Source organism: Python bivittatus, unplaced genomic scaffold (genome assembly GCF_059951505.1).
Source record: "Python bivittatus isolate LINGU-HERP-01145 unplaced genomic scaffold, Pbiv_v1 ctg000180_np1212, whole genome shotgun sequence".
NCBI classification, from domain to species: domain Eukaryota; kingdom Metazoa; phylum Chordata; class Lepidosauria; order Squamata; family Pythonidae; genus Python; species Python bivittatus.
In genome coordinates this window covers 5,144,068-5,159,688 of record NW_028277047.1, presented here as the reverse complement: position 1 = coordinate 5,159,688, position 15,621 = coordinate 5,144,068, and the positions used below count along the sequence as shown (strand labels likewise).

Sequence of the window (15,621 nt, the reverse complement as noted above, 5' to 3'; positions counted from 1 at the left end):
GATTCCCCCGATGATGTCATAAAGCCAACCAAGGTGAATGCTTTCTGCTCTTGTTTTGAATGAGCAAATCCATCCTTTTTCTGTTTGTCATGCTGTGACTCCAAGGAATGAAGTATCCCTTTTACACCAAGGCCTACAAACCCAACCCAAAGCCTGGATTAATTTTTCAGACATTCAGAGCAAACCTGACAAAAGGAACTGCATGGGATAAACCTACCGCAAAAGCAGTTTCAGACTGAACGTCACCGCCACCTCTGCCCCAGTCATATCAGCTCACACGCTCCCCCCCCCGTATGCAATAAATCAAGTGATGTGCTTCCATGCTCTCGAGCCTTCCTGCACCACTAAAAGCCAAAACTTCATTCTTGGGCCCCCTCCTAAGGATCTAACCCTTGCCAAGGTTGCTCCCATTCAGCCCTTCTGTAGCCACAGTGGTGTGCAATTGCTGGCTGCCAAAGATAACTCTATTCTGCAAATGCCAATGGGTGGGATTATTTGCTTTTCTGAAAGAGGCCTTTCCCGCTGATGCTAATGAGATTTGCCAGATAGCTGAGTGGTTGCTTTGAGGCTCACTCGGCCCGCTATTTAGCAAAGAGCTTCTCGACACCCTTCGGTCCGGTATCCTTGAACGCTGCAGGCAAAAATGCCATGTCAGGATCACTGCAGTGCCCAGGGAGGCTGTGAATGATCTCGCAGGGAGGCTCTCTCTTTGTTGCCCTGGTCTGCATGAGGACAAATGCTCCTTCCTCCCTCCAAGTGAGCCTCTGTGGGGAAGTCATGTAAAACCTCATACATGGGGGCATGACACACTATAACATCTGCATTCCTCTCTCCAAGAGTTGAAGAGAGAGCAGACAGCATATGCCATTCTAATAGATTCTAAATAGGCCTTCCTGCAACTCCCCTGAGCGTCAGAACCTGGATAGCTCCTAAAACTATTGCACTCTATATAGCAGGCTCTCTCAATCTTGGCAACTTGAAGACATGGGGGACTTCAACTCCCAGAATTCCCCAGCCAGCATGGCTGGCTGGGGAATTCTGGGAGTTGAAGTCCACACATCTTAAAGTCGCCAAGGTTGAGAAACACTGCTCTAGAGGTACCTCGGTAAACCCTGATGGAAATACGGAGCTAGGCAAATGAAATCCTGGGATTGTAGAGTTGAAAGGTATCTTTGGAGGTATCTAGTCCAACTCTACCGTTCCATGCACACTCTGGGCAGGATCCGCAGTGCAACTGTGGTATGCCTGACAAATGGTCACTCAGTTTTTGCTTCCATACAACTGATTTTTTAAAAATTGACTATGTTCCATCAAGCCGTGTCAACTCCTAGTGATCCCATAGATGTAGTAGATTTTCTCCATGGTGATCTGTCCCTAACCTGATCTTTCAGGTCTTCCGATGGTTCAATATGGTTACCGTTTCCGGAAAAGTTTAATTCCACGGAATAACTCCTGGCTATGGACATCTGAAGAGTCCCAAATAGGATAAAGCCGGTCACATAGTGCCTCCAGGTGGTTAATGGAATACTCCCTCCCTTTTGCGTCGCCATTTATCAGCTGTGCCCATGTAGGGGACAAAGACAGTGTTCACAGGAGAAATGCCAAGGCAAAGCCCAGATCTGATCTCTGCCCAGCCCAGAGGCTTGGATGAACTTCATCCTTAGAGAAACTTAGAGTTTCTCATGAAATCTGCCACTGAAATTGCATTTGGAAACAGGCATATTTGAGGAGAGTCGGCATCAACATTGTTATCAAAGAAATAATTACTCGCCAGAAATGCCTATATTAAAGCAAATGGGTACGCATCAAAAAACAGGTACAAAACTCCTCAGAAATATGTATACAGGGTTTCCAACAAAGGGTTTAAAAAAATCATTAAAGAAGCTAAAATAACATTGGGCTAAAATGAGAAGCCGCAATTGCAGTTCTTCCCGTTCCTTTAAGCCCAGTTTTAAATGTCCAAGCAACTATGTATTTCATAAGCTAGCATTTACAACCTATGGCCTAATATTGTTGTATTACCACAGCCAGCATCCCTCACCATTGCCTGGGGCTGCTGGGTATTGTAGTTAATAACATCTAGCATTAAGACAATGTTTTTGTAACGTTCACCTGGAAAAGTGCCTTAAATTAAATCTCTTTCTCTCTCTCTATTTCTCTTCTGCAGTCCTAAATGCCAATACTTGTTAATATATGTACCAGCAGACTTCTAAATAAGCTTGCAAATTAAAAAGAAGCAAAGCCATTGGCCCTGAACCAACTGTATCACAAGGCTATCAGTCCAGTGAGGATCCACACCATAGATTGGATGGGTGGATTTCCACCTAATCAACCCTGCAGGGTCGTTGTGATTTTTTTTTTCAATGCCGTTTTGTTCTCTTAGGGAAAAAGGAACAGCATCGATGTAACACGTGCAAGCAAAATTCAGCAAGGTACCAACATTGAGGGCCTAAATGCTCTTAATGCAAAGCTCAACAATTAATGCAAAACTCATCCATTCCAGATACTCAGTATAGTACAGCTGACTCATGGCCTCCTCCTGCACACTCACCAGGGCACTGCTCCTGGTGGGGGCTCGCTGAGGAAGGCAGGATGGGATCATCTGATCATCATCTCCTTCTCCTTCTCCATCTCCATCTCCATCTCCATCATCATCTTTATTTGTTCCCATTTGCAAAAGTGACTGCTCAGATCTTGCCAGGACCAAAAAATGGGGTTAGTTACCTGAGAAACTCAAGGTCTTTATTTAATCTGCTGCCCTTTGCCAGCATTACAGCCATGGATTCCAGCTGCGGGTCTGCTTAGAGAGAGGCATTGTTCTGCAGGGTTTCCCTGGAGGAAAGGAGCCAAAGGATGCCTCATGGGTTGGAACAGATACCAGAATTGCATTGCTGACCAGCTCAGTGGCAGCACCCGGCAACCTTGGGCAGGTGCCAGGCCGGAGCAATCTGCAGAGGTAAGCATATCATACCTGGGCTGCAATCGTCCAGAAAACCAGGAGAGGGCAGCGAAGGATAGAAAATGCTGCCACCTGGTGGCTGTCTCAGATATGCTACTCCTAGTCAGAGGCTAAATATTAATCTTTCTTTGATCCCTCCCTATATATTACTATTTTCTAGATCCAAGCCACCCATGTAGCTTTCTTCAAGCAGCTACATGGGTAACTTGGATCCTACTCCACCCCTTTTCTTTTCTGAGTTCCCCAATAACTCTTCAATCAGATAGCATCGTGGGAAAATTAAGATTTCAGGCGCCAGATTGACCTAAGTTTTAAAGATAGATGAATCTTTGTTCAGTTTTAGACTAAGTTCAGAGAGAGCCAAGCAGTTCTAACCTTGGTTCCTGAATAAGTTCATCTGCTATGGTTGCACAGTGCAATTTGAAGACATCTATGAAGGAGAACATGGCAGCCTGTTTTACTAGTGGACAGCTGCTAGCTGTCCATAAACGTTTTGTGAAGGGTTACAAATAATAAACAGTGTTCCCACAATCTGTACTTTCATGTCTTTAATGCTCCCTGCGTTCCTAAGTTGCAACCAGATGTTGTTTGGGCAACCAAGGTGCACAACTTTTTTCAGACATGGGCTGCATGCATAAAGCAGGTGAAGCTAGGTGATAAATTCCATTTGCATTAATTAAAACATGATTTCTCACCTAACATGCTAAGAATTGCCCTCTTCCATCACATGAACAATTACAATTCAACTCCAACTTTTAGAGAGGCCCTGGGGATCACACACAAGGTTTTCAAAAGGGCTCGAGCTGTGTATTTCTGTCTGAGGCAGAAGTGAAGAAAACTCATGTGTCATCTTTAATAAGGCTGCCCAGATCAGGCAAAAATCTGATTTCAACTGTCCATTCAGTTCAGATCTGCCATCCAATTTAATCCAGGCTTCTAACAAAGAAAAATCAGTCCAATTCGAATGTTCAGGTTAAATTGATTTGGTTGGGGCTTCCAAATCATTTGGGGGTGGGGGCTTACTGAACATACAAAGAGGCCTAAACTGCCCAAATCAACCTGAAGATATCCAGTTGGGTTTCAAATCAATGTGCCTGTTCGTCTGGGAAATCAGATCGAATTCAACGTTCCAACTGTAGCACTCTTGAACCAAATCTCCAGATTGAATCTTTAAAGGAAGCTTTTCAAGAAAGTTCCCTCCCCCAGAAATGAATTGCTAAGCCCAGCTGACTAAAAACCACCAAGACTTTAAGTCATTAAGAGAAGGATGAGACTGGGACTAACTTGGGGGCATTTAATTGCCAAGATCAAAACTCAAGAATCAGAGCTGAGCAGCAACAAGGCTTTATAAAGGTTTACAGAGCGTGGGAAGGGAGGCGGCTCTTTCAGATTCCTTGATCCTGGTGATATTTACTTTGCAGCATTTTCTACTACGAGATGTAGAGAGATAAACAATGTCTGCAGGGTTGGTGGGGGGAGACATGCTGTAGGCATAAAAATCATGATGCAAGAACGGGGCCTCATGCGTGGACAAAGCAAGGCTGGGTTACCAGGATGAGCAAGTCACAGACAGTATCAGGAAGAACTTTCTGACAACGCACACAAGAACTGGGGATGTTTGGAGCAGCAGGGGTCTCTAACCTCTTCAGAGGAGAGGAATCACTGCCTCTTGCCAGGGCTTGCAGGGGCCATGGAGTTGGATCAAAGGACCTTTGAAGACCCTTTCCTGCTGCCTCATTCAAACCCATGTCATGGCATTTAACCTTAGACACACTTCAGGGTGATTGTGTTTTAGGAACCCTTGACAAACTCAAGGGTTTCTGCTAGAAAGCAGTAGAAGAGCCAGGGTGGTATCATGGTGAAGGTTTTGGGGAATGGGGAGACCCAGGTTCGAGTCCCACCTCAGCCATGGAAGCTCCTGGGAGACTTCCAGTCAGACCCTCCTTCTCAGTCCAAGCTACTTCACAGGGCTATTATTGGGGGCGGGGGGACAGGAGGAGGGAGCCCTATGCTTGGAACCCCTGAATGAAAGGCAGGATACAAATCTGGTAAATTTTAAAGTTCAGCAAAGATATAAACCTAACAAATAAAAGATTAGATTGGCAATTCAGAAGGACAAACCTGCAGCTAAGCCTCAGCAGGCAGAGAGATTCTGCTTCTGCACAAGGAGGTTCCATTTCCCTGATCATGGGTGGTCATAATTGCTAAGTGTATCTCCAGTTGCATTGCTGGATTAGACCTTTAGATATGTTGGCTCTGTCTACTCAGCCTGTCAGATTGGTTGAATTCTAATCCCAATGCTCAGCCAACTTGATATCCCACATAGTTGGAGGCCTCCGGGGGGGGGGGGGGGGGGAGAACAGCATGGAAGCAAATCAATAAAACCAAGTGGTGTTTCAAATCTCTCCCTCTTTCTTTGGAAAGTCCACAAATCACTCATAATAGCAGCTCCCTTCCTTATGGTTGATCCTCCAGCATTGGATATTATTCACAGATAGACTGCTTCTAGAGCCCAAATCAATGTTCGCCAAGTTGTCCATTTTGAGCAGGGAATGGAGAACACTGAACAAAGGAAGATCAAGGGTGATAGACATAGTGATTACTTTCGGTAACCATATGGAACCATCGGAAGACCTGAAAGTTCAGGTTAGGGACAAATCACCAAGGAGAAAATCTGCTGTATCTATGTGGTTGCTAGGAGTTGACACGACTTGATGGTACATAATCAATTTTTTTTAAAAATCAATCATATTGAAGCAAAACCTGGGTGACCATTTGTCAGGGATACTATAGTTGCACTGCAGATCCTGCCCAGAGTGTGCATGGAACAGTAGGGTTGGACTAGATACCTCCAAAGATACCTTTCAACTCCACAATCCCAGGATTTCATTTGGCCCAGCTCCATATTTCCATCATGGCTTACTGAGATACCTTTAAAGCAGTGTTTCTCAACCTTGGCAACTTTAAGATGTGTGGACTTTAACTCCCAGAATTCCCCAGCCAGTGTGACAACTGCTCTAGAGCATCTAATATACAAGGGTAGAGCACAGATTCATCAAGGGAGATTTGCTGGGTGCTGCATCCAAATTCTTTCTCCAGTAGGTCTAGAAACAAGAGCAAGTGAGATTCCAGGATGGAACCAAGATATTCCAGGAATGTGACCCTGCTGGTGCCAGCTCAAACGAAGGAACAATTTGACTGTTCCTTCTTCTGTGCCCTCTTTACAGCCTCCTGCTGCAACTTTGGAAACCTGTCTTAATGAGGCACTCGCTGTACTGGCTTAATGGATAAGACAGATGGATCCAGAGAGAGAGAATGAACACGAGAGAGACAAATGGAGCGATATGGGTTGGGAGGCAAATAAGCAAAGATCAGAAGGCTGATAATACGCCGGACAGAGTTAAATGGATGTTTCTAAAGCACAACCTGCCTATTTAATCCAAGCACATCCATACAACAGTTGCCACTCCATAGATCAGTCAAACGAGCAGGGTAGGGGGGCATTTATCATGAGCATACTCAACCATGAAAATATAATAGCACCATATCAGTTATTTTTCAAGGGGTACGCTGAAAAAAAAAATCCATGCCTATGGTAAGCAAGGACAGTTTTGAACCAGAATGCACTGCCCTCATTCCGCATAGGCTTTCTGACATCATCCTGTTGCCAAAGCCATAGATTCTATAGGATTCTTCATTGGCCAGAACCACATTCCTAGGTGGCCTCTTGAAGATAAGACAGACTCACTGTAGCTCTTTGCAGAATGGATCGTGCACTGAGCAGAAGGAGAATTAGGAAAGGGAATTAGGGAATATTTTGTCTTTCCCATTATTTCTAGTTTAGAGCAACCCCTTTCTCAAAAATTGACTGAAGCTGTACACTAAAGACAGGCCCTCCAGACTCAGTTCAGCAATGTAATTCATTGCATTTGCATGAATGGGTATAAAGAAGGGTTTGAGAGTGTGTTAAAGGAATGTCTGGAACATTCTACGGTGTGCAAGAACTACCAAGTGTAGGTGATTTAGCTGGGTAAATGTCTGCCTGTTTAACATTGCTTGGAAAACAGGTGTAACAAAAGGAGAAGAACCTTATTGTAGTGCCATGCAGAGATTTTTTTCTCCCTCCTATCAGTTCTCATTCAATTTCTTGAAAGAAATTTGCTTTTCAAATGTCTTCCCAATGAGAAGAGAATTTGGGTGAAATTCTCCAAGGTGGCATTCTTGCACCTATAAAAAAGGTGGCCAGGGGGTAGGTGTGAATGCCCTGATTTTCATTCCTCCATCCTCTCTTTCTAGCAGCCTCTATTCAACCCCTGTGGCCCCATGCCAGAGAAAGCTACGTCTGTTGAATTTCTCCTCCTTCTGCAAATTTAAGAGGCAGCTGTTCAGAAGGAACAAGAAAGGGCATGTGTGTGTGCCTAAATTACACATACACACTCCCTTATTAATATTTAAATTAATAACATTTCAAGCACAGGCAGGTAATTCAACCAAGCAATCTGGGAACTTCTAGAGGAATCTCCCAAGCCTTCTGGCCAGTGAGGATGATGGTGCTGGAATAGCCGACCAAAATGCACTTGTGCAGGACAAACCATTCTATGAACTTCATTAACTTCAATCAGACTTCTAACAAGCATCTGAGGCCCCACCGGCTGCGAATTCGGGGAGATGAAAAATTCTGACACGAGCTGACCTCATCCACAGTCCTTACAGCAGCACAGGATTCAGACCAGATAAACGCAAAACCTACTGTTTCGGGAACAGAACATTGGGGAGAAATCCATAATGTTCTGTTTCTCTTCTGAACCTCAGCAATCTGGCCATTCTGGGAAGGTCTAGTGGTACTGACTTCCACTAACTTCTGGAAAACCACCAGATCAGCCCCAGAATGGCTGGACTGATGCCCTCCTAATGGAAGGCTCTGGATTTCTTTTGAAAGTCCCATTTTCAGAATAAGTTTTGTAGATCTTCAGTTCAGAATATCATTAGATTTAGGCCTCTCCAAATGTCATGATGTGATTGACAGTAATTCAGAAAATACACCATACTGCATAAAATATACACGTTTGAGATCAAAGGTTTTGCAGAATACATGCCAGGTGATCAAAGAGAAATAAAACTCCATATGGGTGGGGAGAATTTGAAACTTACCATTCCTTGGAGCAGAACTTTCTTTTCATGAGAAAGGCTTACTCATAAATGGATCCATGATTCACAAGGAATAACCACCTTGTGTTGGTAGTTCACTAGGCAATAAATCTTGTTCAGATCTGGGCAGCAAAATACTGGAGAGCCACCAGGTGGCAGCAAAAAGATACAGAAAAACCTATCCTTCTGTTGCATCTAGTGGTCAACTAGAGGTCTGCAGGATAGTTAGAGTAGTCTGATTCAGGTAGGCCCTGTCTTTCTATCACCTTTCTTGAACCTTACAGAGAAAGAGACCATCATGCCCAATGCAATCCATTAGTTAGGACAACATGCTGAACTTGCTTCCTGAATTAATCTATCTTTTGAGGTCATGCAATGTATTGAGGCATAAACTAGTTGAAGACGTTGGGCCTGCCCAACATGCTAACTGCAAAACTAAGGTTAAAAACAAACAATGCTTTGCACATTTGCAACAACTAGGCTTTCCACTGACCTGGTTAAGTGTGTGGTGTGAACCAAGCTTCCCTCTGCCAAGTTTCTCTCACACACACATATATAAAATTCACAGGCTTTGCTCCCTCAGATGCTGCCCAGACACATTAATCCAGAGAGTGAAGATTATGGCCTACTTAGCATGCAGTCGCACTTGATCAATAGAAACCAAGTCTGTCCAAAGTCCATCAGTGCAGAAGTCTGACAAAAGAACACAGCAATGGTTGGGAAAGCCAACAAACAGAGCACTGATGAACAATCATTGCTCTAGCAACTTGAAACCAAGGGCTTCCAAAGCTGAAGCCAACCCTGGGACAACTGGAGGACAACCAAAGGGCCCTTGCAGCCTTCTTACTTGTGAGGAGAGACTACTTCATGAGTAGTCCATTACTGACAAGGAGATCCATTTCTTACTCAGGCAATACTTTGTAAGGTTGGGGGTGGTGGTGGTTAGGATTGATGGTCTGGATGATGGTCTAGGATTGATGGTCTGATGACGGTCCCAGGGTGATCTCTGCACCAGGTCTCCTCTAAAGAACAAGGGCACCCTTCCTCTGCTTCAAAGTCGTATTAAGCAAGTCGTCCCTCAAATGCAAGATCTTGCTCCTGTGAGAAATCCTCCAGAAGAGAGGGAACAGTGAGATTGCACAGTCATGGTGCCATGTTCCCAGCTGTGGGTCTGCCAATCGGAAGGGAATTGCACTTGCAAATAGGAAGCATGAGGTCAAACTTTTGCTCTGGGTCTGAAATATGGCCGATGATGATCCAAGTTTCCAACTAGGACCTGAAGGCACATGGTTAAACCAAGGAACCTGCTGGGAGCAACCACCAATTTAGAGGGCTTGAGAAGAGTAGGAGATACATTCCAGTGGCATCTGGCTCATGGAATTCCGATCTAATCCAGGAAGGTTCTTATGGCCTCAGTTCTAAGATCCAATGAAACCTCCAGGTTCAAAGGCAGTCTACCTTCAAATCCAATTATTAAGGAATAGGAGGGGGAAACCAAGGATTGTGACCAAGCCATCTCCCAGAGCTTCCCAGAAGAAGGAGAGATTAACTAGACTTTGAGCTGGATCCAGCAGGGAAACCCCTTCCAAGGCTCCACGGCTAAGAAATGTTCACAAACTTTAAATAATGTTGGATTAGTAATCCAACTCCAAGGGTTTTTATAAAGAAAGACTCTATTCCCTTCCCACCCACAGGAGGCAGGTTTCCAATCGTACTGGTCCATAAGACCTTTTGCCTTCCCTAACCCAGCCTACAGTGGCTTCGAGTACCGCAGAAATGATCTAGCAATGGCAAGCCAACTTCTGAACGTTGCCAAACGAGTCTCCTAATGGGACATACAAAGCCGTATTCCTCCTTCCCCATACGCCCAGGAGAGAGGCTGTTTTGCAAATGGTTTCCTTACCTCCCTCCTTCCTTCCTTCCACTTTATACTTGGCCTTCACGATTGACAGAAGTGTTTGTTTTGTTTTGAACGTTTGCAAATATATAAACTCTCCCCTTCCCGTTCTTATGCAACGACATGAGTCTACAGCAGCAAACAGACTACGCATTCCTCTCTCCTAGACCGTGGAGAACATTTCTGAAAGCAACAAGCGAACTTCTCGCCACGTAGGATGAGAAAGCCCAGGACCAGTTCAGGGACAATGGCAGGATGGATTGCAAAAACATGTGCTTTTATTTATCGTTGCAACAGCACTCCCTTCCTTCTACCTCTACAGGCTTGAAGAATCCAACCGTTTGAATGTCACTGCAGCCAGAATGGGGGGCAGGATAAAAATGAAGCAAAAGAGCAGCATTGCCCCAGCCTCCTTCTTGGGGGATAAAGGCATCCAATGCCACTCACACAAACAAAAGCCACTTCAGAAAATCGCTGCGGTGGCATCCGCCAACCCCTCTTGCCTTGGCAAGAGATGGCGAATGGCAGTGCCCTCTGCTGCCTCTTGCCTTGCCAGCCAGGCGGGTGTGCGTTGCCGCAGCAGTCTCCCCGCTTCCCCAGCCGGCCTGCCAGCCTGTTGATGTTCCTCACAAATGGTAGCCACCCACCCTCCACCTCCCACCGCCAGCTCCTTCCTTTCTCCACCCCACCCCCCCTTAAGGGCTGCTCCCTCCCAAGGTGGCTATGTTTGCATACATTAGAGCTGGCAAGATTCCTGCAGTCGCCTACTCCACCCCAGACAGACATATCAACACGAAGCAACTGAGTTTCTATCCTGGGGGCTCCCCCTCCCATCGCAAGCAGCGGTGAACCCCCCTTTCCCAGCTGTTTCCCTTTCAAGGGCTGCCCCCTGATTTTGAATGCAGGACAGCCCTTTCGACACCTTTGGAACCACCAATTTGCTGCTTCTCTTCCTCCCCTGCTTTCTTTAAGGGGACGTGCATCTGTCCGGATACATCTCTTGGGAATGTCCCTTGGGGGTGGGGAGGGGGTAAGAAATCGCCTCTGACAGAGGCAGGGTCGGCAGGAAAAGAGCCCGGATAGACTCGCATGCATTTCAAGGAAGTGTTTCGCTTCTTCTTCTCCTTGCCATGCACTCGTTTCGCTTTTACTCCGGTGGGATACCTTTCTCTCGTCCTCCCCTCCCCACCCGGTCCCAGCGAGGAGTCCTTGAATGGCAAAACATCACCGCGTCGGGCACCCCCCCCCTCCCCCAGCGGCGATGCTCTCTGTGCAAAGGAATAAATAAAATAATTGCAACCCTCCCCTCCCCTCCCTCCAACGCCACGGACGCCTCCTTGTGCCTTCCTGGTTCCCATCCGGACCCTGCAGGGGACTTCCCCCTCTCCCCTTTCAAAAGAGCCTCCCACCACATTGCCAACTCCCTCACCGCCCCCCTCCCCATCTCCAAGACGAGCAATAAAAATCGCCTTTCAGGGGAAAGACTCACGGTCATGCGAGAGATTTCCTCGGCTGGCGGTGATCAAGGCAGAGCCCACGAGGACCCAGAGAGGCAGCATCGTGGGAAGGGGGAGCCGGTGGCCGTGTTTTGGGGGAGGGGAGAAAGAAGGAAGGAAGGAAGGAAGGGCAGCCGGGAGAAGAGGGGGAAAACGATGCCTCCCCCCTCTCGGGTTGCTTGCAAACTTCGTCCTTTCCCCCTCCCCGCCGGGGGAAAACAGGGGGAGAGAAATCAGGGCGGCCCCTCTCGCTTGACCTTTGCCCCCTACCCCTCCGCCCCGGCTCTCCCTCCAAATCCAAACCGCAGTGGCACGAAGCGGGCTGGGCAGAAGGATGCCGAGAAGGGGTCCAAGAGAAAGCCAGGGATGCTGCAGTGACTGGGATTAAATAGAACACCAGGGAGAGACCATTTGGCCGGGGAGGAGAGGGGAGGACGAAGAGAGTCGGAACGCCGAAAGGGAGAGGCGGTGGGGAGGGGGCCGCACAATCCCACCCTCTTCTATGCAAATCGGGGAGGGTCCTTTAGGCAAAGTGCCGGCGGGACGAAAGGGGAGCGGCTGGAGGTTCGCGATGCCCGGCGCTGAATTGTCACGCTGGCGGGGCCGAATCGGTGTCCGGCTTGGGACCCACGCTAGCTGGGTTCGGTGGGGCTCCCACCCTCCTCCCTCTCGAAGCGGAGACGTGGTGCAGTCCAGATGGCTCCGTCCCCCAAGGGAGGGGGAAGCTACAGCCAATATTCAATACAGTATTTAAGCTGCTGCTGGACGTTGGGAAGAGCAACAGAAGGGGGAAACCCTGGGAGGTGGTGGTCTCCTCCAATTGGCTTCCAAACCACAACCGTAACAGTAATAGTAATAATTTGCTTCTAAGGGTGATGATGGCTAAACGGTGCCCTGGTTGGAGTGGACCCACCCATCTGGATCATGGAAGTCAGGAGAGGGGAAAGTGCAGGGTCATTTGCACTGGGCAAATGGGATAACTGACCCATGCAGGGAGTGCCAAAGAGTCCAGATTGGTTGGTGGTTCTTGTTATGGTTTTAGACTTTAGGTTGTATGCCTGGGGTGTCGGGAGGGGTCCAAAAAGTCAAGATGGCAGCCACAACCTTGGGATCAAAGCCCCACCTGTAAAAAAAAATAGGTGAGACTTCAATCAAATGTTCACGGTCCCCATCCTGACTTTGTTGAACCCACCCCCAGTGGACCCCTCTGTCTATGCTGTTTGGAGCCAGTTGGAATCTAGTAGCATAGATGTTACAAATAAATACAATTTGTCCTTCTGTCCTGCTTAATATTCTTAAAGCGGTGTTTCTCAACCTTAGCAACTTTAAGATAGGTGGATTTCAACTCCCAGAATTCCCCAGCCAGCCAGGGGTCAAGGGTAACTTAATGGGAATCTCCTCTAACTTTAGGTCCTTGGTGGCAAACCTGTGATGTAGAGCTGAGAGATGTGACTGGCCCAAAATCAGTTAGGGAGTTGTCTGATTGATGCTGGATTTTCCCCAGCCCAAGTCTGCTCCTTAACCACTCCTCTTTGCAAAGGTTCATTTTATTCAAAGTAGCTATATACAGGACTATTTCTCACAACAAGCCACCTTGAACTGCTTGGCGCTAATTATCAAGAAGAAAATTCACAATAACAACAGAAGAAAAGCAATCCCCCATCCAACTCATTGGAATTTGTTTCAATGAGATGGGTGGTGACAAATTTGATAAATAAATAAACTAATAAATAAAATTCAAGAGATGGGAAAATCCGGGACCGAACCACATGGTGGGCAAATGGGACATTTGTGCCAAGTATCATATTGCCTGCAGGGGGCACCAGAGTTGAAACAGGTTTCTGATATTATTAACTATCTTTATAGACCGCTTCTAGTGACAAATGTCTTGAAGTGGTTGATAATGTCCACCAAAGAATATTTTGGAATTAAAGCAACAGTGGTTCAAGATCCGATGCAGCCAAACTCATCCTTGTGTGGTGCAAAGTGGAAAAAAAATGCCAGCGCACAGCTATGAAACAGAAGCCAAGTATGATCTCCACCTGTGAAAATGGAGAGACTCGAGAGCCAAGATGCATTTTTTGAAAGGACATTCATCTAATACAATGTTTCTCAACCTTGGCAACTTTAAGATGTGTGGACTTCAACTCCCAGAATTCCCCAGCCAGCATCTTAAAGTTGCCAAGGTTGAGAAACACTGATCTAATACATGCTCTGGCCAGACTGAGCTGATTAGCAGTAAAAATGAAATGGATTAGATGAATGTCCTTTAAAAAATGCATATTGGTTCTTGAGTCAATTGGCTCCCACCCCCACCCCTGCTGCCCCTCTTTTTTTCATTCAATGCATAGCTCCTCCTATCCATTGAATGAAGAAAATAGGACACTTATTTTTAATAAAATAGATTACAACAATGAGGAGCTGGGGGGGAGGGAGGGAGGGAGAGATGACAATCCCAATTTAACTCCAGCAAGATTATTGTACAATATACATTGTAGGAAGAGAGCTGTGTTAGTCTGTGGTAGCCCAAAATCAGGAGGAGTCTGGTAGCACCTTTTCCAACTAACCATTTTTATGAAAAAAAACATGCTTTTGGGAGCTTCAGCTCACCGTTTCTAACGAAATTTTTTAGTCGAAAATTTTGCTACCCGATTCCCTCTGATTTTTTGGTACCATATACAGAGATTTAGAGATGGACCTCTAAGAAGGGAAGGGAAGGGAAGTTCAATCCGGTCTTGATCTTAGGATCAATGGGAAATGACCAATGGAAATCCAGTTGGCCATTTACCAGCCTGCCTGGCAGGGTTGGCACCACCCCACCCTCTTTCTCCCCTTTCTCCTTGCAGAGGCCTTCTTCCATCATCTGTGCCAATAGCTTGCTTTGCAATTAGTAGGATAGCTAACAGCCATTGATCAGCTGATCCTTCCTTGTAGAAGAAAGAGGCTTCTGTTTTTCTACTTTATTCTTGGTGTACTTGAGAATTTCTCTCACATTTCTTTCCTTCAGCCTCTCTCTATTTTTTAGCCTGCTTGATGGCAAAGGGTGCAATTGCTAATGTTACTCTGTCTTACACATTTTCCCATGCCTCTAAAGCCTTCCTGGCTGCAAAATTCTCCGCTTCCCAGTTTGAAAAAGCTTCATAAGAGATGTACTCTCTCGAAGTTGTTGAACTACAATTCCCAGCATTCCTCTCTATCAGCCATGCTGTTGGAGCTGCTGGTAGTTGTAGTTTGGCAATGTCTAGAGGCCCACAGCTTCGAAATTTTGCGTCATTTTAAAAAACCAAATTTCCTTTGCTGGATCAGACACTGGAGGAATTTAGAGAAAAACTGCTGACCAAGTCCAATCTGGATAGTGGGATTCCTAGCTCCATTTTGCATTGCAACAGGAACTGTTTCCTCACCTAACTTTATTTTTCTTTTCCACAAATGCTTTCTCAGTGTTGTTTTCGCTTTCCTTACAAGGCCACAGGGAAAGAGGGATTCTTCCTCCTCCTGAGAGTCAGTTGTGCCTTTTTTAAATTCATGCTGCCAGTCTAAAAGCAGCAGGGAAGAAAAGAAAGGAAGGCTGGGGCTCTATATTCATTAGTCACCCAGGATGATCTTATTGCAATAAACTTCTGAATTCCACCTTAAAGCATTTGAATCTTTCGAAGGAGTGGCAAGCAAAGACAGAACAATAATACGCAGCAGGTTTCCCCACTGTGTGCATATGCGCTACACACTGGTGCATATCTGCCTGCCAAAGACACGGAGATGCTCTCCTCCAGGCCAACCCCAGGCGACAGAAAAGCAAACGTGTTCAGATATATGGCAGAGCGGAGGAGCGTGCAGACATTGGGCTGGGAGATGTGGAGGGCAGCTAGAAGAGACATTAAAAGTGCCTGTAGCCAACAAGGGAGCACATGTGCTTAGAGGCAAGGGGCGACTGGGTTCCCTTGTTGTTTGTACTTTTTAAAACCTTGACATACTTGCTACCCTTTTCGCTCCTCACAAAGCTAACTCCTTTTTAGGATGATAGTATTTTATCCACTGTTGCTACAGATGAACATGCATGGGGAAGTTCCATGCTCTTTTATGGAGAATTAATGAACTAATCAAAGGGCTTTCTAGTCCAGCCA

General features: G+C 46.2%; 1 protein-coding gene across 1 annotated transcript in view; it reads right to left on the bottom strand.

Moving 5' to 3' along the window:
* CADM3 (cell adhesion molecule 3) overlaps positions 1-11,839 on the bottom strand; it is an 80,912-nt gene extending 69,073 nt beyond the window's left edge. Inside the window, exon 1 of the mRNA XM_088137399.1 lies at positions 11,494-11,839. Within this exon, the coding sequence (XP_087993525.1) occupies positions 11,494-11,563 (70 nt within the window). The 5' untranslated portion in view covers positions 11,564-11,839. The remainder of the gene's footprint in view (positions 1-11,493) is intronic.
* Between the last annotated feature and the right edge of the window lie 3,782 nt (positions 11,840-15,621).